Source organism: Pseudopipra pipra, chromosome 27, assembly GCF_036250125.1.
Source record: "Pseudopipra pipra isolate bDixPip1 chromosome 27, bDixPip1.hap1, whole genome shotgun sequence".
Taxonomy (NCBI): domain Eukaryota; kingdom Metazoa; phylum Chordata; class Aves; order Passeriformes; family Pipridae; genus Pseudopipra; species Pseudopipra pipra.
The window spans coordinates 3,618,137-3,646,111 of record NC_087575.1 but is presented as its reverse complement, the minus strand read 5'-3'; the positions used below and the strand labels follow the sequence as shown (position 1 = coordinate 3,646,111).

General features: G+C 65.8%; 1 protein-coding gene across 1 annotated transcript; it reads right to left on the bottom strand.

The window, feature by feature from the left end:
* Window positions 1-67: 67 nt before the first annotated feature.
* SEMA6B (semaphorin 6B) lies at window positions 68-27,361 on the bottom strand. Its single transcript, XM_064637399.1, is given in 18 exon segments — window positions 68-1,992; window positions 2,065-2,123; window positions 2,300-2,377; window positions 2,619-2,679; window positions 2,682-2,758; window positions 3,211-3,405; window positions 4,928-5,077; window positions 6,130-6,261; window positions 6,368-6,585; window positions 6,706-6,794; window positions 7,501-7,620; window positions 7,697-7,787; window positions 8,660-8,761; window positions 9,106-9,168; window positions 9,279-9,339; window positions 9,984-10,113; window positions 10,886-11,036; window positions 27,279-27,361. Coding segments are annotated over 17 exon segments (2,745 nt in total). The 5' UTR covers window positions 11,013-11,036; window positions 27,279-27,361; the 3' UTR covers window positions 68-1,000.
* Window positions 27,362-27,975: the final 614 nt, after the last annotated feature.

Below are 27,975 nucleotides of genomic sequence, written 5' to 3'. Positions count from 1 at the left end.
CCCTGTGCCCTCCCCCCCAGCCGATCCCGGGTCCCGGGGGATGGGATGTAAATAGTCGCCAAGGCGGCGGGGGGGAGTCGCCTCCCGTAACCGGGTGTTTATTGGGGCCGCGGGTACAGCCCGCGGGCGGCCGCATGCATGGCCGCGGGGGGGGGGGGAGGCTCCCGCCGCCCCCCGCCCCTATTTACAGCCTGCCACCCCCTGGGGACCTGCCACCCCCCCGGGGACCTGCCACCCCCCCCCCGCGACCCGCCACCCCGCGTGGGTGCCAGGCGGGGGTGGCACCGAAAGGGCACCCTTTGCCAGCAGAGAGTGGGTTCGGTGGGGACCCCCCCCAGCCCCAGCGGTGCCCCCCCAGCCCGGCTGTGCTTTCCAGGAGGTGGTGCTGCGGGAGGGGTGGAAAAGCACCCCCCAAGCTGGCACCGGGCAGGGGTTGACCCTGGACTGGGGGCTGAGTGCGCCCCATCCCCAGATAACACACACGCTTGGGGGGCCCCCACCCCCCCGCACCCCAAATGTTCACCACGTTCCATCACCACAACCAACGCACCCCGGTGACCCCCCGGGCCAGGTATCCCCGGGGGGAGGAGGGGGTGGCAGCACCCAGAAGCCCCCCAGGGTGCCCCCGATGGGCCGAGGGGCACCGCGCAGTGCCCGTGTCTGTGCGTCCATCCTGCTGCCCCCCAGGGATCCCCCTCCCAGGGTGCTGCGGGCCCTGAGTCCAGCCTGGGGAGGGGACACGATGGACGGACCCCCCCCCCCCTCCCCCGGCACACGGGGCCAAGCAGCCGGAGCGCAGGGCACCGCCCCACGGCACCGGGGGACACCCCCAAACCCTCTCCGGGGGCACCCGGGGGGTGCCTGTCCCGCCCCTCACCCCACGCAGCGCCTCACCCCACGCCCGCAGCTCCTGCCTGGCCACCCCCTCCCTGCCCCCAGGGAGCCGGGGGGGGCCCCCCATCAGTGTCCTGGCGAGGGGGACGCACGCAGGGTGGGCACCCTACTTCCCCGAGGGAGTCCGCTCCACGCCGTAGCGCAGGAGGTGGTGCAGGTCCGTCAGCGCCCGCGGGGTGCCCGGTGCCCGCGGGGCCCGCGGGGCCGTCCCCCCGTGCCGCCCGTAGCCGCCCGCTGCGGCCTCGCCGCTGTTGAACGTGTGGTTCCTCTTGAGGTGGGCGCCCGCGGGGCGGCCCGTGCCGTTGTTGGCGTTGAAGTTCAGCTGCTCGGGGTGCCAGGACGGCCCCTCGGCAAAGTCCCCCCCGTCCCCGCTGGGCGCCGAGACCACCCGCCGGCGCTCGGGGCTGGGGCGCGGCGTGCTGCCGAAATCGCCGTAGGAGCTGCGGGGCGGGCGCCGGGCGCCGGCGGCGGCGGGGTGGGGGTGCTGCCGGGCGCGGGGACCCTCCTGGGGGTCCCGACCCCAGTGCCCGTCACCTGAGGAGTCGCTGAGTTCGGCCTCCAGCTCCTGGTCCACCAGGATGGCGTGGCAGGAGAGGGGGATGCCCCGCTGCGCTCGGCCCGAGCCGCCGTGCCCGCGCCCGGCGCCGGCCGTGCCGGAGCCGCCCCCAGGGTCCCGCAAAGCCGCGTTGATGATGTTGTGGCTCTGCTCCCAGCTGCAGTTCTGGAGGGCGCCGGGGCAGCGCTTCTGCTGCAGCGGGGTCTGCTCCGGCGTGGGCAGCACCCCCGAGTCCAGGTCGTGCTGGGCCACCTTGCCCAGCTCCTTGGGCCACCCGTTGGGCATCAGCGGGGCCAGCAGGGCGCCGCGCGCCCGCCGCTCGCCCAGCCGGCTGACGCTCACCACCGACTCGCTGTGCGCCAGGATCGTCTCCTTGTCCTTGCGCCGCGCCAGCTCCTTGCGGTCGCGGTGCCCGATGAACCAGCACACGCTGAACCCGGAGATCACGGCGCCGATCACGAAGGCGGCCACCGAGGAGATCACCAGCAGGTTCACCGACACCAGCCCGTCCGGCTCGTCCACGAAGCTCTCGGTCACCAGCCCTGCGCGGCGGGGACACGTCAGGGCACCCGCGGGGGCCGTGTCCCCGGGTCCCCTCCCGGCCCCGCACTCACCCTCGCACTCGCCCAGGTGGGACGTGCTGCCGCCGGCGATGTCCTGCTCAAAGGACGCCCTGGGGGTGCAAATAAGGGGGGGGTCAGAGGGTCCCAAATGGCCTGGGAGAGTCTCCCAGGTCCCTTCGGTGAGCTGTGAGTCTGTGGGGGCTCAGTGGTTGGGGGTTTCGGGAGTCGAGGCTCTCTGGGGACCCCACTGTCCCCCCTCCGTGTCCCCCAGGCCTGGCTGCATTACCTGGGACTGGGCTCCAGGAAGACACAGGAGCCCTCCGATGTCCAGCCACAGTAGGGATCCCGGCTCCCGAGGCAGTTCCTGGCAGGGAGCAGAGACATTGGGATCAGCCCTGACGGGGGGGACACAACACCCCAGCCCCCCCAAGGGATCCCACACTGTGCTGTGCCTCGGTGTCCCCGGCCGTGCTCCCAGCCATGCCGAGCCCATCCCAGCCAGATCCCGGCACGGGGTGAATTCCTGGGAGATGTGAAGGTGACCTGAACCCCCCCTGCCCCCTGCACACCCCCCAGCCAGCCCTGCCCGCCCCGGGCACACTCACTTCATGCAGCCCGAGTGCTGCTGGCAGCGAGCCACGGGCACCCTGGCCACGCACGGGGGAAGGCCAGGAGCAGGGACCCCGCTGCCTTGTCCAGCTCCAGCCCCAGGAGCCGCCGCTCGTCCTCTGTGTCCCGGCCACACCTGGGGACAGGGTAGAGCTCAGCGTGGTCCATGGGGCCCACCATGGAGCTGGGCCCAGCTTAGGCTGCTCCACAGGAGGTTGTGTCACCCATTCCCCCACCCTGTTCCTTCCCCTGCTCTTGCATCCATCTGACCCATTGTCTCCATCCATCCATCCATCCATCCCTTCATCCATCCATCCATCCATCCCTCCATCCCTCCATCCCTCCACCCATCCATCCATCCATCCATCCATCCATCCATCCATCCACTTGTCTGTCCATCCCTCCCTCCACCCCTCCATCCATCCATTCATCCCTCGACCCATCCACTCATCCATCCCTCCCTCCATCTCTCCCTCCCTCCCTCCACCCATCCATCCATCCCTCCACCCACTTGTCCATCCCTCCACCCACCCCCCCCGACCATCCCCCCCAGCCTCCCAGCTCCCTGTCCCCCCTCCCAGCTCCCACCTCCCGGGCTGGTAGGTCTCAAACTCCTCCAGGAAGACGCTCTGGCTGCCGGGGGCGGTGGCCGTGGTGGCGCTGGTGGCGTTGGGCAGGATGAGGAACTTGAGGACGGTGCCGGTGCTGGAGCCCAGGAACACCACGGTGTGGTTGCCCCACGGCCCCGCCGCCGTGTCCACCACGATCCTGCGGAGCTGGTACCTGTGGGGTGGGGACAGGGCGGGTCTGGGGGTGGGTGGGAGTGGGAGTGTCCCCAGGGAGGAGGGCTGGGACCCTCCCCGATGAGGGACAGGGTGTGGTTGTCCCAGAGTGGGGAGTCCCCAGGGGGTGTGAGGGGCTGTGCGGATCCCAGATGGAAACGAGTCCAGGTCCTGGCCAGGACCCAGCCAGACCCATCCCAGATCCTACTCAGGATCCTGCCCACATCCTGCCTGGATATAGCCCGGATTCCACCCAGATCCCGGCTGGCATCCAGCTCAGATCCCACTAAGGAACCAGCCCAGATCCTCCTCAATCACTCAGCAGGATCCCAGCTGGTCCCCAGCCCCACATCCCTGTTCCCAACCTTGTGTCCCCATCCCTGTATTCCCATTCCCATCCCTGTATCCCCATTCCCATCCCATGTCCTCATCCCCATCCCACATTCCAAACCCCATTCTCATTCCTGTATCCTCATCCCCATCCCATGTCCCCATCCTTGTTCCCATCCTTGTATCCTTGTTCCCATCCAATGTCCCCATCCTCGTTCCCATCCTTGTATCCTTGTTCCCATCCAATGTCCCCATTCCCCTCCCCATCCCTTGTCCCCATTCCCACCCCATGTTCCCATCTCTGTATTCCTGTCCCCATCCAGTGTTCTCATTCCCATTCCCACCCCATGTCCCTATTCCCATCTCATGCCCCCAATCCCCATTCCCATCCCAGGTCCCCATCCCCATTCCCATCCCTGTATCCCCATCCCTATTCCTACCCCTGTATCTCCATCCCCATCCCTGTATCCCCATCCCCATCCCACATCCCCATCCCCATCCCCATATCCCCATCCCCACCCCGTGTCCCCATTCCCACTCCCATTCCCATTCCCTGTCCCCATTCCCGCTCTCCCCCGCCTGCCCTGCCGGCGGGAGCCGCGGCCCGAGAGCGCCGCTTGATTAATTCCCCATCAAGCAGCAATTAAGGCAGATTTAATTAGGACGAGACAATCTCGGCTGCAAAGTGCAGGAGATTTATCAGCTCCGCCGGCGCTCCCGGCGCTGGCACACGCGGGCCGGGGCAGCGAGGGAGGCTCCGGGCCAGCATTCCCAGTCCCTCCTTGGGGCTTCCCAGTGCCCCCAGCATTCCCAGTCCCCCCTCGGGGCTTCCCCAGTGCCCCCAGCATTCCCAGTCCCGCCTCGGGGCTTCCCCAGTGCCCCCAGAATTCCCAGTCCCTCCTCGGGGCTTCCCCAGTGCCCTCAGCATTCCCAGTCCCCCCTCGGGGCTTCCCCAGTGCCCCCAGCATTCCCAGACCCCCCTTGGGGCTTCCCCAGTGCCCCCAGCATTCCCAGTCCTGCCTCGGGGCTTCCCCAGCGCTCCCAGCATTCCCAGCCCCCCCTCGGGGCTTCCCCAGTGCTCCCAGCATTCCCAGTCACCCCTCGGGGCTTCCCCAGTGCCCCCAGCATTCCCAGTCCCCCCTCGGGGCTTCCCCAGCGCCCCCAGCATTCCCAGTTTCCCCCCGGGCACCCACCGGCTCATGGTGCGGAGGATCCAGGGCGCGTTCCCCAGGGCCGGCACCGCCTCGTCCATCAGCGGGTGTGTCTTGACGAAGTTGAGGATCTCGTCGGGGAAGGCGCTGGAGGAGTTGTAGCGCATCCCCGGGGCCGCGCAGCACCCCGGCCTGCGGGCGGGGCACGGCTCAGGGGCGGGGACACGGCTCGGGGATGGTGACAAAGCAGTGACAGCGGCCACAGACCCATGCTGGCCTGTCCCCAGCCTGTCCCAAACCCGCCTGGTACTGGCCATGGTTATCACCATCCCTGTCCTCATCCCTGTCCCCATTCCAGGGAGTACTGCTCCTGGCTGTCACCATCCCTGTCCCTATCCCTGTCCCCATTCCAGGGGGTCCTGGTGTCACCATCCCTGTCCCCCTTCCAGCTGGTGCTGGTCCTGGCTGTCACCATTCCTGCCACTGTCCCCTTCCCTGTGTCCACTCCCATTGCTCTCCCTGCAGGTACCACCCCTGGCTGTCCTTGTCCCCATCATCATTCCCATCGTCATCCGTGTCCCTGTCCCCATCCCCACCACCCTCCCTGCAGGTGTCCAGCCTGGATTCCACCCAGATCCCAACTGGGATCCAGCTCAGATCCTACAAAGGAACCAGCCCAGATCACCCCCGATCACTTGGCAGGATGGGGCACTTTCTGCCCCATCCCTCTCCCCATCCACAGCCCTGTCCCCATCCCTGTCCCTGTCCACAACCCTGTCCCCATCCCTGTCCCTGTCCCCATCCCTGTCCCTGTCCACAGCCCTGTCCCCATCCCTGTCCCTGTCCCCATCCCTGGCCCTGTCCCCATCCCTGTCCCCATCCCTGGCCCTGTCCCCATCCCTGTCCCTGTCCACAGCCCTGTCCCCATCTCCATCCATGATCACAGGGATCCCATCACTCCTGTTGCTTCCCTTTCTCCCTGCGGGTCCCAGCCCTGGCCCCAAGCCCTCTGTCCCCCCTGCTTGTCCCCATCCCCATCCCTGTCCCTGTCCACACCCCTGTGCTCATCCCTGTCCCCATCCCCATCCCTGTCCCCATCCCCATCCCTGATCACAGCAATCCCATCACTCCCATGATCCCATCACTCCCGTTGCTTCCATTTCTCCCCACAGGCCCCAGCCCTGGCTGTCCCTGTCCCCAACCCCTCCGTCCCTTCCTGCCTGTCCCCATCCCCGTCCCCTCACCGTGGCTTTGGCACCATGTCCTCGGGCACGGGCGTCCAGATGGACTCGGGCGACTTCTGCTCGCGGAACCGCCCCTCGAACACCGCGGCCACCTGGGCCATGTCGAAGGCGCAGACGGCCGAGCCGGGAATGCTGCAGGGACACAGGATGAGCATCCCAACCCCTCCCGCTTCCCCCACGCCCCCCAAGTCTCCCAGGAACCCCCGGGGGTCTCCGCGGGGGCACCGGAGCCTCCGACCTGTTGGCGGGCGTGGAGAAGACGGCGAGAACCACGGGGCGCCCGTCCAGCTCCAGGATGTCCGTCACGGCCTGGATGACGTTGAAGTAGAAGTGGGAGTCGCCCGGCACGGAGCAGTTGAGCCGGGCCTTGAGGAAGGAGGTCCACTGCTTCTCCAGCACCCGCTGGGAACCCCCCATGTCGTTCTTGCACACCCGGGCCACCCGCGACACCACCACCTGCGGGGCGGGCACCCGTCATCACCCCGTCCCTGCCACCACCACGGGCGGGATCGCAGCGCGGTTCGGGTCGGAAGGGATCTTGAAGACCCCCCATTCCAGGTGGGATGTGTGTCCCACCTTCTCCAGGTAGTTGAACTCCATGGCGATCTCCCGGAAGAAGAAGTAGACGTGGCTCCTCCACTCCACGGCGTGCACGAAGTAGGGCTCTGCGGGCACGGAGGGATCGTTGGATCCCAAATGTTAGACATGAGAAAAGAAAAACCACTAGGTTTGGACAGAAAACCTTGAGTCACAGAAGCTGGGGCAAAAAAAACCCCCCTTTTTAGTAACTTCATGGCTGTGGATTCTTCCTGCACAATGGAAGAGACTCCTTGCATGATGTTATCACCACACCCTGATTGGATCAACCCTTGCAGAAGACCCATTGTGTTTTATCTCTCCTTCTGTGTTTACCTGTCCCCCCCTGTAAAATTCCCCAAGTTAGAGTGGGTTTCTCCCATGAGGTAATTCCTGAGACCCCCAAGATTTGTCAAACCTGGTTTTTCCCTTCCCTCGTCTCTGGAAAGTCCCCCAATTGTAATAGAACGAATATGCAAGCCCCCCGTTGAACATGTAAACCATGAACCCTTTAAATACCCTTTAAATACCCTTTAAGTACCCTTTAAAAAGTTGTGGACACAATAAAGGATTCCAGTTTTGAATATGTAAACCGGGAACCCTTTAAATACCCTTTAAATACCCTTTAAATACCCTTTAAGTACCCTTTAAGCACCCTTTAAAAAGTTGTGACCCCAATAAAGGATTCCGGTTTTCTGCCTCCCCTGGGCTCGAGATGGCTTATTGACCTTCTCGAGCGGGGTCAGGGCGGGGGGACAGGGGGCCCGTGTCCCCCCCGGGGTGGGGGACACCCACCTTTGAACCACTTGGAGTCGTGTTTGACGGTGCGCAGGGTGGGGCTGTCCCCGAGGCTGCGGTAGATGACGGCGTCGATGGCCAGGAAATCCGTCACGGTGGCCGTGAAGAGCATCCCCCCTGCGCGGGAGGGGGGTCAGCGGGGCCGGGGGGGTCACACCGAGCCCGCGGTGACACCCCCGGGGCCACCACCGACCTGTGAACAGGGCCACGTTGGCGTGTTTGGGGTCGTAGGGACACCGGGCCATGCCGCTGATGTTGTCCCCGACGGGCTCCAGCGTGTCCATCTGCCGGGGGGGGACACGGGACAGACGTGAGGACACACCCGGGCACGGGGGTGACCCCCGGGGGCCCCGTCCCAGCAGGGAGGTGGCACAGATGGGGTTGAAGGTGTTGGTGTCGCAGCTCTTCCCGTGGCTGCCCCCTCTCCTTGCCCCTCCCAGGCCCCCTGGCAGGGGGTGCCCGTTCCCGGGGGGTGCCCATCCTGAGGGGTGCCCGTCCTAGGGGATGCCTGTTCCAGGGGGGTTCCCGTTCCCGGGGGATGCCCATTCCCAAGGGGTGCCCATCCCGGGGGATGCCCATCCCGGGGAGTGCCTGTTCCTGAGGAATGCCCATTCCCGAAGGGTGCCCATCCCAAGGGGTGCCCATTCCCAGGGGATGCCCATCCTGGGGGTGCCCATCCCGGGGGGTGCCCATTCCCGAGGAACACCCATTCCCGAGGGGTGCCCATCCCGAGGGGTGCCTGTCCCGGGGGGTGCCCGTTCCTGAGGAATGCCCATTCCCGAGGGGTGCCCATCCCAGTGGGTGCCCATTCCCGGGGGATGCCCATTCCCAGGGGATGCCCGTCCCAGGGGATGCCCATCCCGGTGGGTGCCCATCCCGGGGGATGCCCATTCCAAGGGGATGCCCATTCCAGGGGGTGCCCATTCCCAGGGGGTGCCCATTCCCAGGGGATGCCCGTCCCAGGGGATGCCCATCCCGGTGGGTGCCCATCCTGGTGGGTGCCCGTTCCTGGGGGATGCTCGTTCCCAGGGGATGCCCATCCCGGTGGGTGCCCGTTCCCGGTGGGTGCCCGTTCCCGGGGGATGCTCATTCCCAGGGAATGCCCGTTTCCAGGGGATGCCCATCCCAGTGGGTGCCCGTTCCCGGGGGGGCTCACGCTGTAGTTGGCGCAGACGGGGTTGAAGGCGTTGGTGCCGCACACGAACAGGAGGCTCTCGTTCCTCACCAGCAGCACCTTCACGAAGTTCCGACACTCTGCCTGCGCCGGGGGAGGGGGCACCGTCACCCCTCGGACCCCCCCCGAACCCCCCAACCCCGCTCAGACCCCCCCGGCCGCGAGGGGACGGTTTGGGAAGGGAAGGGGAGGGAAGGGGGGAGGAAAGGGGGGGATGTTCTCATCATTTCTGGCTGCCGAGAAGGGGCTTGAAGAATTAATTACCGACCTAATTAAGCGGCCGATAAATCAGAGGCTGACTGGCTGGCGGGGGAGCGGGGAGGGGACAGCGGGGAGGGGACGGGGCGGCCTCGCCCGTGTGACAGGGGGGACACACAGAGGGGGCTCAGACCCCCCCAGGAGGGTCGCAGCCCCCCCCCCCCCCGTACCTCGTGCTTCCCCTTCATCCGGCAGATGCTGATGTCGTGCTGGTTCGAGCGCCACGTCAGCTTCTGGGGGGGGGGAAAACCAGCGTGGAGGAGCCGGCGGCACACCCCCAGGCACCCCCTTGGCACCCCCCAAGACCCCCCCGAACCCCCCGAGACCCCCCCCCGGCACTCACCCGGTGGTAGCGCAGCTCCCCCGCCCCGCTGGGCTCCAGGCTCACCCGGTACACGTTGTCCCTGGGGAGGGGGACACCGGTGTCACCACCCCCCCGTTGGGATGTGCCCCCCCCAGGGAGGGGGTGTAGGATCCCCCCCGGGAAGGTTTTGGGGTACTGGGGTGGGCTCTGAGCACCCCCGGGGTAAGGGCAGCCCCTCTGGAGCCCCACAAACCCCTGGTGGGTTTTGGGGTACTGGGGTGGTCAATGAGCATCATGAGAGTAAGGGCAGCCCCTCTGGAACCCCCCAAACACCCCATGACAGATTTTGGGGTGCCCCGGGGCAGGTAGTGGGGTGTTCTTCAGTAGAGAGGGTGTGGGGTGCCCATGCCCATGCAGGGGAGGTTTTGGGGTACTGGGGTGGGCTCTGAGCACCCTCAGGGTAAAGGCAGCCCCTCTGGAGCCCCCCAAACACCCCAAGGTTGATTTTGGGGTGCCCCGGGTCAGGTGACACAGCAAAGAGGGTTTGGGGTGCCCATCCCCGTGCAGGGGAGGTTTTGGGGTGCTGGGGTGGGATCTGAGCACCCCCAGGGTAAGGGCAGCCCCTCTGGAACTCCCATGGTAGGTTTTGGGGTGCCCTGGAACAGGTAATGGGGTCCTCCCCAGCCAAGAGAGTTTGGGGTGCCCCCCGCCACGCAGGGGAGGTTTTGGGGGGCTGGTTCTCACCTGTCCCCGATGAAGAGGGTCCTGTTGACCTTGAGGATGCGCTGGATGTTGAGGCGCTGGGGGATCCCCCCCTCGGGCCCCCCCGGGCGGCTGCTGCCGTGCCCCACGAACACGGGGTAGTGTTTGACATCTGGGGGGGCACAGGGGGGTCACACGGGGCCAGGGCACCCCCACACAGCCCAGGAGACCCGTGGGGGCACCTCCCTCCCACCCTCACCCCAAAACCCCTGTCCCTGGGCACCCCTCTCCTTCCTTCACCCCAAAAATGCCCTCCATCGGTTCCCTGTCCTGCTTCACCCCAAAGTATCCCCAAACTCCTTCCATGGGTTCCCCCCCCTCCTGCCTTCACCCCAAAGTACCCCAAAGCACCCCAAAACCCCCTCCTATGCGTGTGCCTCTCCTACTTTCACCCCAAAACACCCCAAAGCACCACAAACCCTCCTCCCATGGGTGTCCCCCTCCTGCCTTCACCCCAAAACCCCCTCCCATGGATTACCCCTTCACCCCAAACCACCCTAAAACCCCCTCCCATGGATGTCCCCCTCCCGCCTTCACCCCAAAACACCCTGGAGCACCCTAAAATTCCCTCCCATGGCTGCCCCCTCCTGCTGTCACCCCAAAACCCTCTCATGTGGATTACCCCTTCACCCCAAACCACCCTAAAGCCCCCTCCCATGGGTGTCCCCCTTCTGCCTTCATCCCAAAACCGCCTCCCATGGATTACCCCTTCACCCCAAAACACCCTAAAACCCCCTCCCACGGGTGTCCACCCTCCTGCCTTCACCCCAAAGCATCCCAAAACCCCTCGGTGGGTTCCCCCTCCTCCCTTCGCCCCAGACCACCCCAAACCCCTTCCCCTCCCCGTGCCAGCCGTGCCCCCCTCGCCCTGGGCGGGCACTCACAGTCCGGGGGGGCCACGGAGATGGGCCCGGGCTCCTCGGGGAAGGTGGCCCACGCCGTCCTCTCGGCCACCACCAGCAGCAGCAGGAGCAGGACCAGGAGCAGGGGGACACGGGCTGGTGGCCCCATGGTGGCCCCCGCCCCGGGTGGGACCTGCGGGCACGGGCAGGGCTGGGAGGGGCGGCTCCCACCCGGATCCCGAGGGTCCTCCCCCACCCCAGAGACCCCAAACCCGCCCCCGGGGCTGGGGGGTGAGGGGGGACCGCGGGGCACGTGTCCCTTCCCAGGGGAAATTCCAAACGCGCCGGGAAAAGCAGGAAAAGTGGCTTCCAGCCCCCCCCCCCCCCTCCCCCGAGCCCTCCCGGTGCCCGCCCGGCTCTGCACTGGGGACACTGGGGACACTGGGACCGGACTGGGGACACTGGGACAGGACTGGGGACACTGGGACAGGACTGGGGACACGGGGACACTGGGTCACTGGGGGCACTGGGGATACTGGGGGCACTGGGGGCACTGGGGGCACGGGGACAGAACTGGGGACACTGGGGACACTGGGACAGGACTGGGGACACGGAGACACTGGGGGCACTGGGGACACTGGGACTGGACTGGGGCCTTACTGGTGGCTTCTCACCGGCAGTGCTGGTGTGATGGCAGGGACGTGGGGACGTGGGGATGTGGGGGTGTGGGGATGCAGGGACATGGGGATATGGGATCCCAGGGACAGGGGGACACAGGGACAGGGAGATGAGGACACAGGGACATGAGGACAGGCAGATATGGAGCCATGGGGACATAGAGATGTGGGGACAGGGGGACTTGGAGACATGGGGACACGGGGACACGGGGATATGGGGATGCAGGGACATAAAGACTTGGGGACAAAGGGACATGGGGACATGAGGATGAGGACAGAGGGACAGGGAGACATGAGGATGTGGGGCACAGGGACATGAGGACAGACTGATATGGAGACATGGGACAGGGGCATGGGGATGAGGACACAAGGACAGGGGGACATGAGGACATGGGGATATGGGGACATGGGGACATAGAGATTTGGGGACAAAGGGACATGGGGACATGGGGATGAGGACACAGGGACAGGGGGACACAGGGACGGGGGACATGGGGATATAGGGACACAGGGACATGGAAGCATGAGGACATGGGGACACAGGGACATGGGAACACGAATACATGAGGACATGGGGACATGGGGACATGGAGACATGAGGACACGAGGATGAGGACACAGGGACATGAGGACATGAGGATATGGAGACATGGGGACATGGGGACACGGGGATGTGGGGACACAAGACAGGGGGACACAGGGACATGGGGACAACAGGGACAGGGGGACACAGGGATGTGGGGACAAGAGGGAAGCCAGAGAGGCTTTTCCCCACCCAAAATACCACCAGGATGGCCTGGAAAATCCTCCGGGACACATCAGAGCGCCACGTGCCACAACAACCCCCTCCCGGCCAGCCCCAGTGCCACCATCCCCCTCCCAGCCAGCCCCAGTGCCACCATCCCCCTCCCTGCTGGGCCACCGGCCCCACCCTGTCACCGGCCCCGGGGGCTGCGGCCGGGCTGGGTAATTAGCAGCCGGGCAGGGAATTAATTGATCATTAATTCCACGGGCACGGGAAGGATCGAAGTGGCGCCCTCCTGGTGCCACATCCCCCGCGGGGACCGGGACGGTGACATTGGGTGGGGCTGGGGGACACGGAGCCTGGGAGGCGGGACACTCATCCTCAGCCCCTCTGTGGTGTCACCAGCTCCAGGTAAGACCTGGCACTGCCCCCCTCCAGGTGCCCTCTGAGGTGCCACAGCCCCTGGGGACATCGGATGCCACCCCTGCTGTGTCACAGCCCCTGGGGAGGATGTGCCGCCAGGGGGACCTGGCCCCAATGTCACAGCCCTTGGGGACAACTGATCCCAACTCCACCTTGTCACAGCCCCTGGGGACAACTGATCCCAGCCCCACATTGTCACAGCCCCTGGGGACAACTGATCCCAACTCCACCTTGTCACAGCCCCTGGGGACAACTGATCCCAGCCCCACATTGTCACAGCCCTCAGGGACAGCCAATCCCATCCCCACATTGTCACAGCCCCCGGGGACAATTGGTCCCATTCCCACCTTGTCACAGCCCCTGGGGACATCGGATGCCACCCCTGCTGTGTCACAGCCCCTGGGGAGGATGTACCGCCAGGGGGACCTGGCCCCAATGTCACAGCCCTTGGGGACAACCGATCCCATCCCCAGGGTGTCACATCCCTTGGGGACAACTGATCCCAACTCCACCTTGTCACAGCCCTTGGGGACAACTGATCCCAGCCCCACATTGTCACAGCCCCCGGGGACAATTGGTCCCATTCCCACCTTGTCACAGCCCTCAGGGACAACTGATCCCATCCCCACCTTGTCACAGCCCTTGGGGACAACTGATCCCAGCCCCACATTGTCACAGCCCTCAGGGACAGCCAATCCCATCCCCACATTGTCACAGCCCTTGGGGACAACTGATCCCATTCCCACCTTGTCACAGCCCTCAGGGACAACTGATCCCATCCCCAGGGTGTCACAGCCCCTGGGGACAACTGATCCCAACTCCACATTGTCACAGTCCCTGAGGACAATTGGTCCCATCCCCAGGGTGTCACAGCCCTTGGGGACAACTGATCCCATCCCCAGGGTGTCACAGCCCCTGGGGACAACTGATCCCATCCCCAGAGTGTCACAGCCACAGGAACCCCCAACCCTGTCCCCACAATCTCAGGGACACCAACCCTGTCCCCACAATCTCAGGGACATCAACCCTGTCCCCACGGTGTCCCAGCCCGTGGGGACAACTGACCCCATCTCCGGGGTGTCACAGCCCCTGGGACACCCAGCCCTGCTCCCAGGATGTCACAGCCACAGGGGACATCCAACTTTGTCCCCACGGTGTCCCCAAGAAGCAGGAAACGAGCCGTTTGTCACCCCCGAAAGCCACCAAATTTAACGTCCCCAAGCGCCGGAGGGGGGGAGGGAAGGGGGGGGACCCCAAAAAAGCCACCTGAGGGAAGGGCAGTGCCCGTCAGCCCCCCGGGAATTCGGGTGGGATTTGGGGAGGGGGCAGGGCGGGGGTCGCGCCGCTGCCCGTAACCCCGAGCGGGGGGTCCGGTGTCACCGTCCCCCGGCCCGCGCGGTGACAGCGAGCGGGCACAGGGTAAGCGGAGCCTCCGGCGCCATAAATGCCCGCGATTGTGCGGGAAAAGAAAAGGCAGCGGGAAGAGGGGGGCGCAGGGAGGAGCGGGACACGGCGGGGAGGGGGGCGGCCAGCAGGGAGGGGGGGGTGACAAACGGGGAGGGGGGTGACAAACAAGGAGCCATTCACGGCGGTGGCGGAGGAGAGGGGACGGTCACACCGTGCGCGTCCCCAGAGCGGCTCTGGGGACGCTGAGGCGGCGGGAGGGGACAGGGGGATGTGTGGGGATGGAGGGGGGGTCTCCAGCCTGGATATCTCCGGCAGCGAGCAGCTGAACAGCCTTGGGAGTGTCCCCTGTCCTTGTCCCTCTCCGTGCCTGTCCCCCCATCCCACAGCACGCTCGGCCACACAAACCTTAGCGGGGGGGGCTCGGGGGGGCTGTTTGACCTGTCCCACCCTCCCCCAGCATCCCCACGACCCCCAACACGGGGGTGACGGGGCAGGAAGGGGGAGCAGCCCCCCAGTTCCCCCCCCCTCATGCTGCAACTTTCTGACCCCACAGAGGGGGGTCTGTCTGATGGGGGGGGGGTCACGCTGCTCCCTTTCCCTCCCCTGTGCCCTCTCTCCCCCTGCCCTCCCCTCACCCCCTCTGTGCCCACCTGAGCTCCTCCGGCCGCCTCCGCTGCCCCTACGGCACGGCCACCGCTGTCCCCTCGGCTCGCAGGGGGGGTCCCGCGTGCCCGGCTCCCATAGCTGGGGGTGGGTCTCCCCCCCTCCAGGGGTGGGTCCCCCCCCGGCTCCGGGACGCCCCGACGGCGCTGGGGGCTCCGGTTCAGCTGTCACGTCACCCCCCCACCCCCCCCCGCGACCCCCAGGGGAGGGGGGTCTGCGCCCCCCACCCGCGCCAGGTGGGAAGGTAGGGCTGATGTCACCGTAACCGGAGCCATCGCCACCCCCCCCCCCCGCCACCCCCCGGCAGCTGTCACCGCAGCCGGGGACCCGGGGGGGGCACCCGCGGGACCCCCCGAGCGGCACCGCGGCGTCCCCACGGAAACGGCGGGCACGAACCCACCCGGTGAGACCCCCCCCCCCGACCCACGGTGGGGACAGAGGGATAGCGGTGTCCCCTCATCCCCCCGGGGCTCCCCCATCCTCATAAATCCAAAGGGAAAGGGGAGGGAAGGGGGGGACACCAGGAAAGGGGGGAACACACTGGAAAATGGGGGGGACACTGGGAAGGGGGATACTGGGAAAGGGGAGAAGCTGGGGAATGGGGGGGACACTAGAAAGAGGGACACTGGGAAGGGGGACACGCTGGGGAGTGAGAAGGACACTGGAAAGGGGGATACTGGGAAGAGGGACGTGCTGGGGAATGGAGGGGACACTGGGAAGGGGGATACTGGGAAGGGTGACACACACCGGGGAATGAGGGGGACACTGGGCTGGGGACACTGGGAAGGGGGACACGCTGTGGAATGGGGCGGACACAAGGAAGAGGGGAGGTTGTGGAATTTTTAAGCCCTAAAATCCCTTAAAATACAACTTTTTTAGGGAGCACCCTCAGTATCCAAATCCCTTCCCGTTCTATTTGTCCGACGCCGGAACTTTGGGGGGAGTAATTTCCTCCAGAAAGCCCCCGGTGCCAATGAACCATCGGCAATTAGATATGCTAATGAGCTCATCACCCCCCCCACACACACTCCCTTCGGCCCCCCCAAAATGTGGCACCCGCTCCCCAGGGCACCCCTTGCTCGGTGGGGTCACTCCCCATTGCCACGGGGGGGGGGGTTTGGGGGTCACCACCCTAAAACTGCAGTGGGGACCCCACCAAAAACTGCCGTGGGGACTCCCCCCCCAAAAAAACTACAGTGGGGACCCCCCCAAGGCCCAGCTGCCGCCGCCGGGGCTGGGGGGGGTTCGGTGCCCCCCCGGGTTTCCGTTCGGGGGCCGGTTCAGATGGCAGAGCCAGGAAGCAGCTGTCCCGCGGCGCGGACGGAGCAAATGTCACCCCGGCCACCTGGCACCGCGCTGGCCTTGTCCCTGTCCCTGTCCCCGTCCCCTGCCACGTGCCCCCCCCACACACACTGTCCAAGCAGCACCTCCCGGGGGGGCGTGGGGGGGGGCACAGGCGGCACCCCCAGAGCTGCGGAGGTGCCAAGAGGATGGGGAAAGGGGGGGGGACACGGTGCATCGGTGGGGTCCCCATGCGGGTGACAGGGCCACCAGCGCGGCGGCGTGGGGGGGGGACACACACACAGCACCCACCGTTTACCTTGGCGCTTCCACGGCCCCGCCGGCGGCTCAAATGTCCCCCCGGGCCTCCCGCTCCGGTTACCGGCTCCGCTTACAGCTGCCGTTTATAGCCCCTGTCCCCTCCCCATCGCCCACCGCCCCCCGGGTGGGCACCGCGACGTCCGAGCCCCCCCCCCGGGACATCCCAAAGGGGGTCCGACCCCCCGACGCGGGTCCCGGGGATGGCGGGGACCCCGCGGTCACTTTTTTGGGTGGCTTTGCGCCCAGGGGTGCCCCCGGCTGCTGGGTGTCCCCCCCCGGGTGACACCCGTGGGTGCCCCCGGCGCGTCCCTTCCACCACGCCGGCGGTGCTGGTGGCCGGCCAGAGCCGCATGGTGATTTGCATATTAAATACACGCTCATCTGCATATTAAGGACGGTTTCCTAGCGAGGAGGCGTCACGCGTCACGCCAAAATAAATCCCTGGGGGACGGGGGGGAGGATGGCGGGGGTGGCAGGCGGGGTGCTGTGTCCCCCCAGTTCACAGTCCTCACCCTCTGTCCTCAAACATGTGGCTGACCTGTCCCCGCAAAAATTCACAGCCCTTGTCCCCTGTCCCCAAACACGTGCCTGCCCTGTCCCCCAAAATTCACAGCCCTTGTACCCTGTCCCCAAATACGTGGCTTTCCTGTCCCCCCCAGTTCACAGCCCTGTCCCCCTAAACTCACAGCCCTGTCCCCCCCAAATTCATAGCCCTTGTCCCTTGTCCTCAAACACGTGGCTGCCCTGTCCCCCAAAATTCACAGCCTTGTCCCCTGTCCCCCCAAATTCACAGCCCTTGTCCCCTGTCTTCCCCAATTCACTGTGTCCCCTTGTCCCCCCAGTTCTCCAGGACAGGACCCCCCTGTCCTGCTTGCCCCCCCAAGCCACTTGTCCCTACAGACACATCCCCTCACTTCTCTCCTGCCCCTTCAAAGACTGTCACCCTCCCTTGTCCCCAAAGGGCCACGTCCTCCCTGCCCCTCGTCCCCCAAAGCCACAGGTGTCCCCTTGTCCCCAAAGGCACTCACCCCCCTTGTCCTGCCCGCTCTCCTGGGCCGCCCCAGGGGCTTTGTGCCCTCGTGGGGTGCCCTCCAGCTCACCCTCTCACCCCGTTTTGGCACCCACGTGGCCCTGGACAGGTCCCACAGGTCCTGCTGCTCCGAGTCACCAGCTCTGGTGAAACGTGCCTCAGTTTCCCTCGGGCGTGGGAAGAGTTCCCTGTTCCCGCCCCAAACCTGGGCACTGCCCCAGGAACCCCCCCCCAGCCCTGCCAGTCCTGGGATCACATCCCGGGGTGCCCCGTTCCCAGGGATCCTCATCCCCAGGGATTCCTGTCACTGCAGTGCCCTCATCCTGATGGAGCTCACGTGCCCAGGGTGTCCCACCCCAAAGGAGTCCCTTCCCTGAGGATCCCTGTCCCCACGGAGCCCATGTCCCCAGAGATCCCTGTTCTGGGAGCCTCATCCTGATGGTCCCCCCTGTTCCCAGGGTGCCCCCATCCCCACAGAGCCCAAGTTCCCCAAGTTCCCCACCCCGGAGAACACTCTTCCCCAGGAATCCCCATTTCCAAGGATCCTTCTCCCCACAGGTCCCCATCCCCAGGGACCCCCTGTCCCCAGGGTGGTCCCATCCCCTGGAGCTCTGTCCTCACAGATCCCACATCCCCAGGGGGTCCCACCCTCAAGGAGCCCCTTCCCCAGGGTGTCCAATCCCTGTGGGGTCCGGGATCCCATCCCCACGGATGCCTGTCCCCATTCCCATGGATCCCATGTCCCCAGGGTGTCTCACCCTCAAGAAGCCCCTTCCCCAGGGTGTCCCATTCCCCGGGGATCCCTGTCCCCAGGGTGCCCTGTCCCTGAGCAGGCAGAAGGACAGGCAGCTCCTGGTTCAATCCCGTGAGAGACCCTACAATAACAGCCCGGTGTGTTTACACCCAGCTCCAGGAGGAAACCCTACAATTACATCTCAGGTCTACCGGGATGGGAGGATGCCCTACACACCCACACCGCCCACAAACGCCCCAAACCCACCCCAAAACCAACCCCAATCCTCAGAAAGCAACCCTACAATAACAACCCACGGATCCCAGAGCCGGAGGAGCCGGAGGAGGCTCCGGCAGGCCGGGAATGAGGGCCAGTCCTGCAGCCAGAGCATTTTTTTTAAGGCTTAGGAAAGTTTGGTTGGTGGTTTTGGGGGGTTTGTTGACATTCAGGTCCCCCCTCCCCGTGTTGGCTGTGACGCTCCGGGTGGGAAAATGGGGCTGTTCCTCATTCCAAGCCTGGATGCGGCACTTCCCATTGGGATCCCGACATTTCCAAGCACTGATTTGGGGTTAAATAGGATTAATTAGCCACCGGGTCCAGTGGGGCAGAGAGGGCTGGGGGTGGCACTGCAGTGTCACCGCAGGGTCACCTCAGTGTCACCATCCCCAGCGTGTCCCCGAGGTGACGGGCACACCCTGGACGTGGCACTTTCCCGCATGGAGCCACCCACTTCCCGGGAACACCAGGGGACAGGGACACCGGTGGGGACAGGAGACAGGGCCACCCCCAGCAAAGCTGCTCCTGCCACTGCCAGTGTCCCCAGAGGGTGACAAGGGGACAAGTGGCTTCCTGTGACAAGGTGTGGATGGCAGCACGAGCTCAGACTTTGCCCCGTGATCTCCTCCTCTTCCTCCTCCTCATCCTCCTCCCCGGTGCCATCCGGCTCCATCCCGCTTCCTGGTGTCCCCTGGGATGGCTGGGGACAGGTGGGGGCTGAGGGGGGTGACACCACCCCCCTGTCACCTCCGAGGGCCACCAGGGCCTGGCACGGAGCCCCTGCGGAGCCGCGGGATCCACGGAGCCGGGATGGGCGCTGGGAATGCGGGGGAGGGACGGGGTGGAGTGTGGGATGTGGGATGAGGAGAGGGATGAAGGATGTGAGCTGGGATGCAGATGGAGTGTGGGGTGTGGGATGTGATGTGGGATGGAGGAGTGGGATGTGGGCTGGGATGCAGGATGGAGGATGGGATATGGGATACAGGTGGGATGCAGGGTAGGGTGCAGGATACAGGCTGGGATATGGGATGCAGGGTGGGATGAAGGATACAGGCTGGGATATGGGATGCAAAGTGGGATGAAGGATACAGGCTGGGATACGGGATGCAGGGTGGGATGAAGGATACAGGCTGGGATATGGGATGCAGGATGGGATATGGGATGCAGGGCGGGATGTGGGATGGGATGTAGAACGGGATGAGGGTCACAGAATGGGATGCAGAGTGGCACACTGGGTGGGTTGTGGTGTGGGATTCTGGCTGGGATATGGGATGGGATGCAGGATGCAGGCCAGGATGTGGGATATGATGCACGGTGGGATATGGGAAGAAGGCAGGGATGCAGGATGGGATATGGGATATGGGGTGCAGGATGGGATGCAGGGTGGGAGGCAGCGTGGGATGCAGGATGAGATACAGGGTGGGATGCGGGATGCAGGGTGGGATGCAGGATGCAGGATGGGATATAGGGTGGAATGGGATGCAGGGTGGGATGTGGGATGCAGGGAGGGATGCAGAGTGGGATGCAGGGTGGGATGCGGGATGCAGAGTGGGATGCTGAGTGGAATGTGGGATGGGATGCAGGGTGGGATGTGGGATGGGATGCCGGGTGGGATGGGATGCCGGGTGGGATGTGGGATGGGATGCCGGGTGGGATGGGATGCCGGGTGGGATGTGGGATGGGATGCCGGGTGGGATGGGATGCCGGGTGGGATGCCGGCAGGGCCGGGGCCGGCGGCGGCGCGGAACAAAGGGCCATTGTTCCCGGGCCATTGTTCCCGGTTGTTCCCGGTGCTCGCCCAGCGCCGCCTCCGCGCGGCCGCCGGAAGGTCCGAGCGGTCCGACCGCCCCCGGAGCAGATCCCGGCACGGCCCGGCCACCTCCGCCACACCGCCGCCACCTCACTGCCACCTCACTGCCACCTCACTGCCACCTCACTGCCACCTCACTGCCACCACCGCCGCCACCTCACTGCCACCTCACTGCCACTCCTGCTGCCACCACCTCTGCCAGCACCACTGTCACCTCACCGCGACACCGCCACTGCCACTGTCACCCCACTGCCACTGTCACCCCACGGCCACCACCGCCGCCACCACCGCGGGCTCTCAGCCCAAGCCCTCAGGGCAGGGCGGTGACCCCGTGCCCGTCCCCATCCCCGTGGTGGCCCTTCCACGTGTGCCAGGTGGGCACACCTGTGCGTGGGGGGGTGTGCATGGGGTGTCACATGTGTGTGGGGGTGTGTGTGCCACGTGTCATGTGTGTGTGTGCAGGTGTAACGTATGTGCACCATGTGTCCTCTATGTGTGTGTGTGCGTGCAGGTGTCACACACGTGTGTGCAGGTGTCACGTGTGTGTGTGCAGGTGTCATATGTGCGTCTCTGCAGGTGTCACATGTGTGTGTGCAGGTGTAACGTATGTGCACCATGTGTCCTCTACGTGTGTGTGTGTGCAGGTGTCACATGTGTGTGTGCAGGTGTCATGTGTGTGTGTGCAGGTGTCGTTTGTGCACCATGTGTCCTCTACGTGTGTGTGTGTACAGGTGTCACACATGTGTGTGTAGGTGTCACGTGTGTGTCTGCCATATGCTGTGTGTGGGCAGGTGTCATGTGTGTGCACCATGTGTCCTCTGTGTGTGTGTGCAGGTGTCACATATGTGTGTGCAGGTGTCACATGTGTGTATGTGCACGTCACACACATGTGTGCAGGTGTTAGATATGTGTGTGCAGGTGTCATGTGTGTGTGTGTTGTGCAGGTGTCACACTTGTGTGTGTGTGCAGGTCACACACGTGTGAAGGTGTCATGTGTGTATGCAGGTGTTACATGAGTGTGTGCAGGTGTTACATGTGTGTGTGCAGGTCATGCATGTGCGTGCAGGTGTCACACGCGTGCGCACCATGTGGCACGTGTATCTGTTCAGGTGTCACATGTGTGTGTGTGTGCAGGTGTCACATGTGTGTGTGCCATGTGCCGTGTGTGTGTGTGTGCAGGTGTCACGTGTGTACACAGGTGTCACGTGTGTGTGCAGGTGTCACATGTGTGTACGTGCAGGTCACACATGTTTGTGCAGATGTCACATGTGTGTGTGCAGGTGTCACACATGTGTGTGCAGGCATCACGTGTGTGCAGGTGTCACATGCATGTGTGCCATGGGTGTGTGTGCAGGTGTCACACATGTGTGCACCATGTGTCCTCTGTGTGTGTGTGTGTGTGCAGGTGTCACATGTGTGTACAGATGTCAGTGCATACAGAGGTGTCACACATGTGTGCACTGTCACATATGTCCGTGTAGGTGTCACATGCATGTCAGTGTGTGTACCATGTGTCCTGTGTGTGTGTGTGCAGGTGTCACACATGTGTGCACCAGCTGTCCCGTGTGTGTTCAGTGTTGGCACAAGCACCAGCTGACACACGTGTGCAGCAATGTGGGACCAGCGCGTGGGCACTGGGTGGCACCTGCATGCAGGTGTGTGCACCACGTGTGTGGGTGTGCGTGTGTTGGCGTGTGTGTGTTGGTGTGTGCACCGCTTGGCACACGTGTGTGCAGCGCTGGCACACGGCCCAACTGTCACGTGTGTGCCAGTGTGTGTGCAGCACATGGCACACGTGTGCAGTGCCAGGGTGTGCACCGTGTGTCACACGTGTGTGTGTGTCGAGTGTCACCTGTGGGTGGGTGTCTGTGCACGGGGCATCACATGTGTGTGCAGGTACCTGTGAACTGGGTATCACATGCGTGTGCAGGTATGTCCATGGGCCATCACACATGTGCAGGTGTGTCCATGGGCCATCACACATGTGCAGGTGTGTGCATGGGGTATAACATGTGTGCAGGTGTGTCCATGGGGTATCCCACATGTGCAGGTGTGTTCATGGGCCATCACATGTGTGCAGGTGTGTTCATGGGGTATCACACGTGTGTGTGTGTTTGTGGGATATCATGGGTGTGCAGGTGTGTCCATGGGCCATCACATGTGTGCAAGTGTGTTCATGGGGTATCACACATGTCCAGGTGTGTTCATGGGGTATCATATGTGTGCAGGTGTGTCCATGGGGTATCACACATGTCCAGGTGTGTCAATGGGGTATCACACATGTCCGGGTGTGTGCATGGCAATCACACATGTGCTGGTGTGTCCATGGCCATCATACGTGTGCAGGTGTGTTTGTGGGGTATCACACGTGTGTGTGTGTGCGTGCTCATGGGATATCATGGGTGTGCAGGTGTGTCCATGGGGTATCACACATGTCTAGGTGTGTCCATGGGCCATAATAAATGTCCAGGTGTGTCCATGGGATATCACACATGTCCAGGTGTGTCCATGGGGTATCACACGTGCGTGTGTGTGCATGATGTGTCACACGTGTGAGGGGTGTCCTGGAACACCGGGCTGTGCACCCCGGGCTGACACAGCTCCCTCCGGGCTGACACAGCTCCCCCCGGGCTGACACAGCTCCCCCCTCCCCAGCCATAACCCCAGCACTTCCCGATTTCCCGGCGCTTTCCCTCAGCATTCCCGGCGGGAGATGGCGGGTGAAAGGCCCGCGCTGTTCCGGGGGGACGCGGGGCCGGCCCCGCTCTCTCCGGGTGACCCTCGGGCGCTGCCGCCGCCTCGCCCCATCGCGCCCTGCCCCGTCCCCCCGGGGCTGTTCCCAGCACCGGGACTTCTGCCACCCTCCCGCCCCTGTCCCCTGCCCCGCGCCTCAACTTCCCCACCCCAGACCCCCCCGAGAGCCCCCCGCATCCCGCCGGGGATGTTCCCGCAGCCGCCGCCCCCCGAGGCCCCCGCGTGTCCCCCCCTCCCCGACCCACCCGGCGCCAAACCCGGCGCTGGAGCTCGGCCGCGGCGCTGCCGGGTTTGATGGGATTGATGGGATTATCCCGGCGGGCGGGATTACACGGGGAAGAGTGAGGATTAGCCACGGCGCATCGGCACGACACTGCCACGGCCACGCCGGCCGCGCCGCCGGCCAGCGGGCGAACTGGGCCGAACTGGGAGGAACTGGGAGCCAGGTGTGACGCCAGAGCCCAGCGCTGGGGTCTCCCGGGAGAGGAGGCTTCGCCAGCCGCTGTTCAATTAACCAGCTGCCGGGAACCGGCACAAAGAGACAAGAGGGATCTCTTTATCTGCCCCCCTTCTTCCTCCTTTTTTTTTTTAATTTGACAAAATTGTAATTAAATAGGGAGTAAAATCCCGTTAGCACACGGCAGCCCCGCCGGGATCCCCTCGGTGCCAGCCCACTGCTCTTCCTCTCCCTCCTGCTTCACTCGGGGAGTCCAAACCCCCACCACCCTTTTTAGGGGATGCCACTGAAGCCTGGAGGTCCCTGGGGATGAGCTGGGGACACCCCAAAGCCATCGTGTCCCCTTTTCCATGGGACTGGGCACTGCCAGGATACAAGACCATCCTTTTGGGTCCCTCCAGCACCATCCTGGGGATGGGAAGGAGAGACCATGGATCTTCCTGGGATGCAGCACCCGAGATCCTGGTGGTGATCCAGCGATGCCGGGTGCAAACAGGCTCCACGGGCACAGCTCCCACAAGGAGCTGGGACTGCTCCTGGTTTTCTTTACTATTGTTTATGTTGCCGAAACGCATCGGATGCCACCACACCGGCACCGCCGGGAAACCATCCCGCCCGGGACTCGCCACCCCCCCGCTCGCCTGGCACAGCAGGAGGTGCCAGCATGGAAAAGCCACCCTGGATAACGCTGTGTCCAGGCCCCGGTGGCACAACCTGCCCTGAGAGGATCTGGGATCTGGCTCCGGAGCGGGAGATGCTCCGAGGGCCCGGCGCGGCTCAGCCCACTGAAAAATTAAATCGTATCCAAACTGGCAGGTTTAATTAAAAATATTCCAGCTTGTCTAAGGATACAAACCGCATCCGGCACTGCAGCAGGGAGCTGCATCCAGAGCTCCAGCACCGGCACGGGCCTCGTGGCCGGGCTGAGCCTCCGGCACCGGTGTGGAAGAGCTGCTGGGAGCAGAGCTACTGGTTTAACTGGGAGCCAAACCATCACGTGGCGTGTGAGCGGGGCTGAGGGGATGGTGACACCCAGCCCGGCATCACCATCCTGCCCCGTGACCTGGGGCTCCTGGCAGGGGCTTGGAGGGATATAAAATCACCAGGAGCCTGGTTTGGGGGGAGCACAGGGGGGTCCCTGCCCCCCCAGGGGGGCAGCTCTGCCGTGGGGAGCAGCACGGCCACACGTGAGCACACGCGTGGACACGCGTGGACATGCGTGTGCGGGGTCAGCGGGGCCGAATTGGGTGATTTCCCTTTGTTTATGGGAATGGCAGCAAACACGTCTGGGGGGGCTCCAGGGAGGGGGGGGACGAGCAGCTGAAACACCGTCGGTGCCGCTCTTGGGGGGCTGAGCTGCCCCTCAGCGTCCTCAGAGCCGAATCCAACCCCCCCCCCCCGGGAGCACCTCCAGCCCCCCCCCGCACAAAACCTCCCCACTGCAGCCACGTGCCCCGGTGACAGCGGTGACCCAATTCCTGTGTCACCCCGGGGACGCTGCAAAAGGGGGTCTCTGGAGCCTCTGCCCGCGCTCAGCACCCCGGCACCCACCAGGATGTGACCCCAGCACCCGGGGGGACACTCTCACCACCCGTGGGTGGGTGACGGGGGGGACACAGGGCACTGCCGGGGATGTGGCACCGGGGCACGGATCCTGCACCGGCCAGAGCTGCCCCAGAGTCACTTTGTGGGTCAAACTGCTGGGGGGCACAAAGAGGGTCCCCCCCAAGACAACGCACCCCATCCCCACCATCACCTCTGTGGGACAGAGGGCTCGGCCACCCCCTGCCCCCCACTCCCAGCACACCCCTAGAGCAGGATCTGGCCCTGCTGGACCCCGAGGGAGCGGGGTGGGGGGTCCGGGGGGAGCACAGCGGTGCCACACGTGCCACCATCACCCCCCACCTCCCCGGGCGCTGGGACAAGCAGAGGTTGGTGTCCCCGAGGGGATGTCACTGTGGCAGGTGTCTGCCCCCCCTCCCGACACCCCGGGGGGGTGGATGGGTTGGGGGTCCCCTCTGCACCCCCTCCCCACAGCTCACGACCTCCTTTGGCAGAGGGAAACTGAGGCAGGGCGGGAGTGGTGCTCACCCAAGGTCACCCCGTGCAAATGGCACAGCCCCGCAGGCAGCCCCCCCACCCCGCTCTTCTGGAGGGTGCTGGGCCCCCCCAAAGCCCCCTGCACATGGTCCGGGCTCCCCAATCCCTTCCACCCCACAGTGGGGGGTCCAGAGGGGTTGGTGGGGGTTTGGGGTGGCCCCAGCACCCCGACTGCTCTGGGTGATGTGGGACGAGGGAGGTCAGGCCTGGGGGGCCTGGGGGGCGTGTTGGGGTCTGGGGGTGCCCGGGGCACCCCACAGTGAGGGGACAGGGGAGGATTCGGGTCAGGCTCAACCCTCCCCCCCATGTTATTTCTCCCTCCACCAAATCTGCCGACGGTGCAACGGTGCCGAGCCCCAAAAGGGGGGGTGGCCCCCCCAGCCCTGCCCTGACGCCGGGGGGTGTCAGGCCCCCATGCACGGGGGTGCCCCACTTCTGCCAGGTGCCCCCCCCTCATCCCTCGTCCCCACCAAGTTACAGCCCCGAGGCAGAGCCGGGCACCCCTCGAATTTGTGGGTGCTCTGCCCCCCACCAGCCCTGCGGGATTATTTGGGGGGGGCACAACCACCGACCCCCCCGGCTGAGCCCTCGCTGTTCCCTTCTGCCCTTTTGGGGGGTGCACTGGCCGGACTCGCCCCTTTCAGCCTCTGCACCCCCGGGCCCAGCAGAGGCTGCGCGGGGTGGGGGGCACACACCAGACCCCCCTTTTTTTACCCCCCCCCCCAAAAAACAACAAGCCCCGGCTGCTTCCCGAAGAAGCGACAGAGGCAAAACGGAGCCCGACGAAGCAGGGACAGCCCCCCCATCCCCATCCTCATCCTCATCCCCATCCTCATCCCCATTCCCATCCCATTCTCCCAGCTCGCGGCGGGGGGGGGCTGAGCCCCCCGCGCCCATCTCCGTGTCCCGGGGCTGGGGGAGGGTCTCGGGGTGCCGGCCCGGGGTGCCGATGAGTGGGATGGGGGCGTGGGAGGGGATGGGGGGTGGGACTGGGTGCTGGGGGGGGGGGATGGAGGGGGATGGGAGCGGGACTGGGGTGCTGGGGGGGCTCAAGGGTGCGCGGGGGGGACTGTCGGGGTGCTGGGCTGGGGAGAGGGGTGCGGGATCGGGGTGATGGGGGTGCGGGATGGGGATGCTGGGGAGGACCAGGGTGCTGGGGGGGACTCATATCAGTGTGCTGGGGGGGGACGACACTGGAATGGTGGGGGGGAATCGGGGTGCTGGGGGTGGGGCACGAGGGTGCGGGATCGGGGTGCGGGGAGGGCCTCCGGGGTGCCGGGGTGGGCCGGGGGTGCGGGCTGGAGGTGCAGGGGGTGCGGGAGGGGGCTGGGGGGGGAGAATAGGGGTGCGGGTGGGACCCCCAGGAGTGCCGGGGTGGGGATGGGGATGAGGGATGGAGGTGCTGAAGGAGGAGGGGGGGGGCGCGGTGAAGGGGGGCACAGGGTGCAGAGAGGGGAGGGGGCAGAGGGGTGCGGGCTGGGGGGTGCGGGGGGGCCCCTCCAGCCCGTGACCCTTCAAGGTTCCGCCCGCTCCGCTAACAAAAGCGCTGCTTCCCAATGCAGCAGCGGCGGCGGCGGGAGGGGGGAGGGCTGGGGGTGGGGGGGGCACCCCCTTTTCCTCCCATCCCCCCCGTCCCCGGGAGGGGGCAACGGATGGAGAAGGAGGGAAGGGATAAACCGGGACGGGACCGCACCGGGAGGGAGGGGGGCGGCCGGAGGGCGGGGGGCGAGGGAGGGGGGGCACCGATCGCGCTCTTACCTCGCCGTCCCGGGGGGTGTCCGGGGGGGGCTCGGGGCACCGCGCACCTGCGCCCACCGGCAGCGGCTCGGCCCGGCCCCGCTCGGCTCCGCTCCGCCGCGGCGGGAGCGCCGGTACCGGGGCCGGGCGGGGCGGGGCCGCGGGGGGGGCCGGGGCGGGGGGCCGGGGGGTTGGGGGGGGGGCCGGGGCCGGGCCCGCCCGGTGGCTGCGGCGGCACCGGGGCCGCTCCGGCAGCAGCGGCGATGGAGGAGCCGCCGCCGCCGCCGCCGGCGCTCCCGGAGCGGCTGCGCCCCCCGCCCTGCCCCCGCCCCGGGGAGGCGGCACGGCCCGGCCCGGCCCCGGGCCCCCCGCCCCCGGCGGGGAGGGGGGAGCGGGCGGGGGGAGCCGGCCCCGCCTGCCTCGGCCCCCCCACACACAGGCACATCGCTTCCCCCCCGCGTTCCCGGGCACCCGGAGGGGTGCGAACCGACCCCCCTCGTCCCCTGGGTCGGTTCCCCCCATCCCGAGCACCGGGAGGGGCTGGGATTGACCCCCACCCCACCCCGGGCACTGGGAGGGACTGGGGCTGATCCCCCCCATCTTCCCCGGTTTCCCCCCGTCCTTGGGACGAAGGGGGGTTCAGACCGAGCCCCCCAACCCTCTGCCTCAATTTCCCCAATCCCAGGCACCGGGATGGGCTGGCACCGAATCCCCCGAA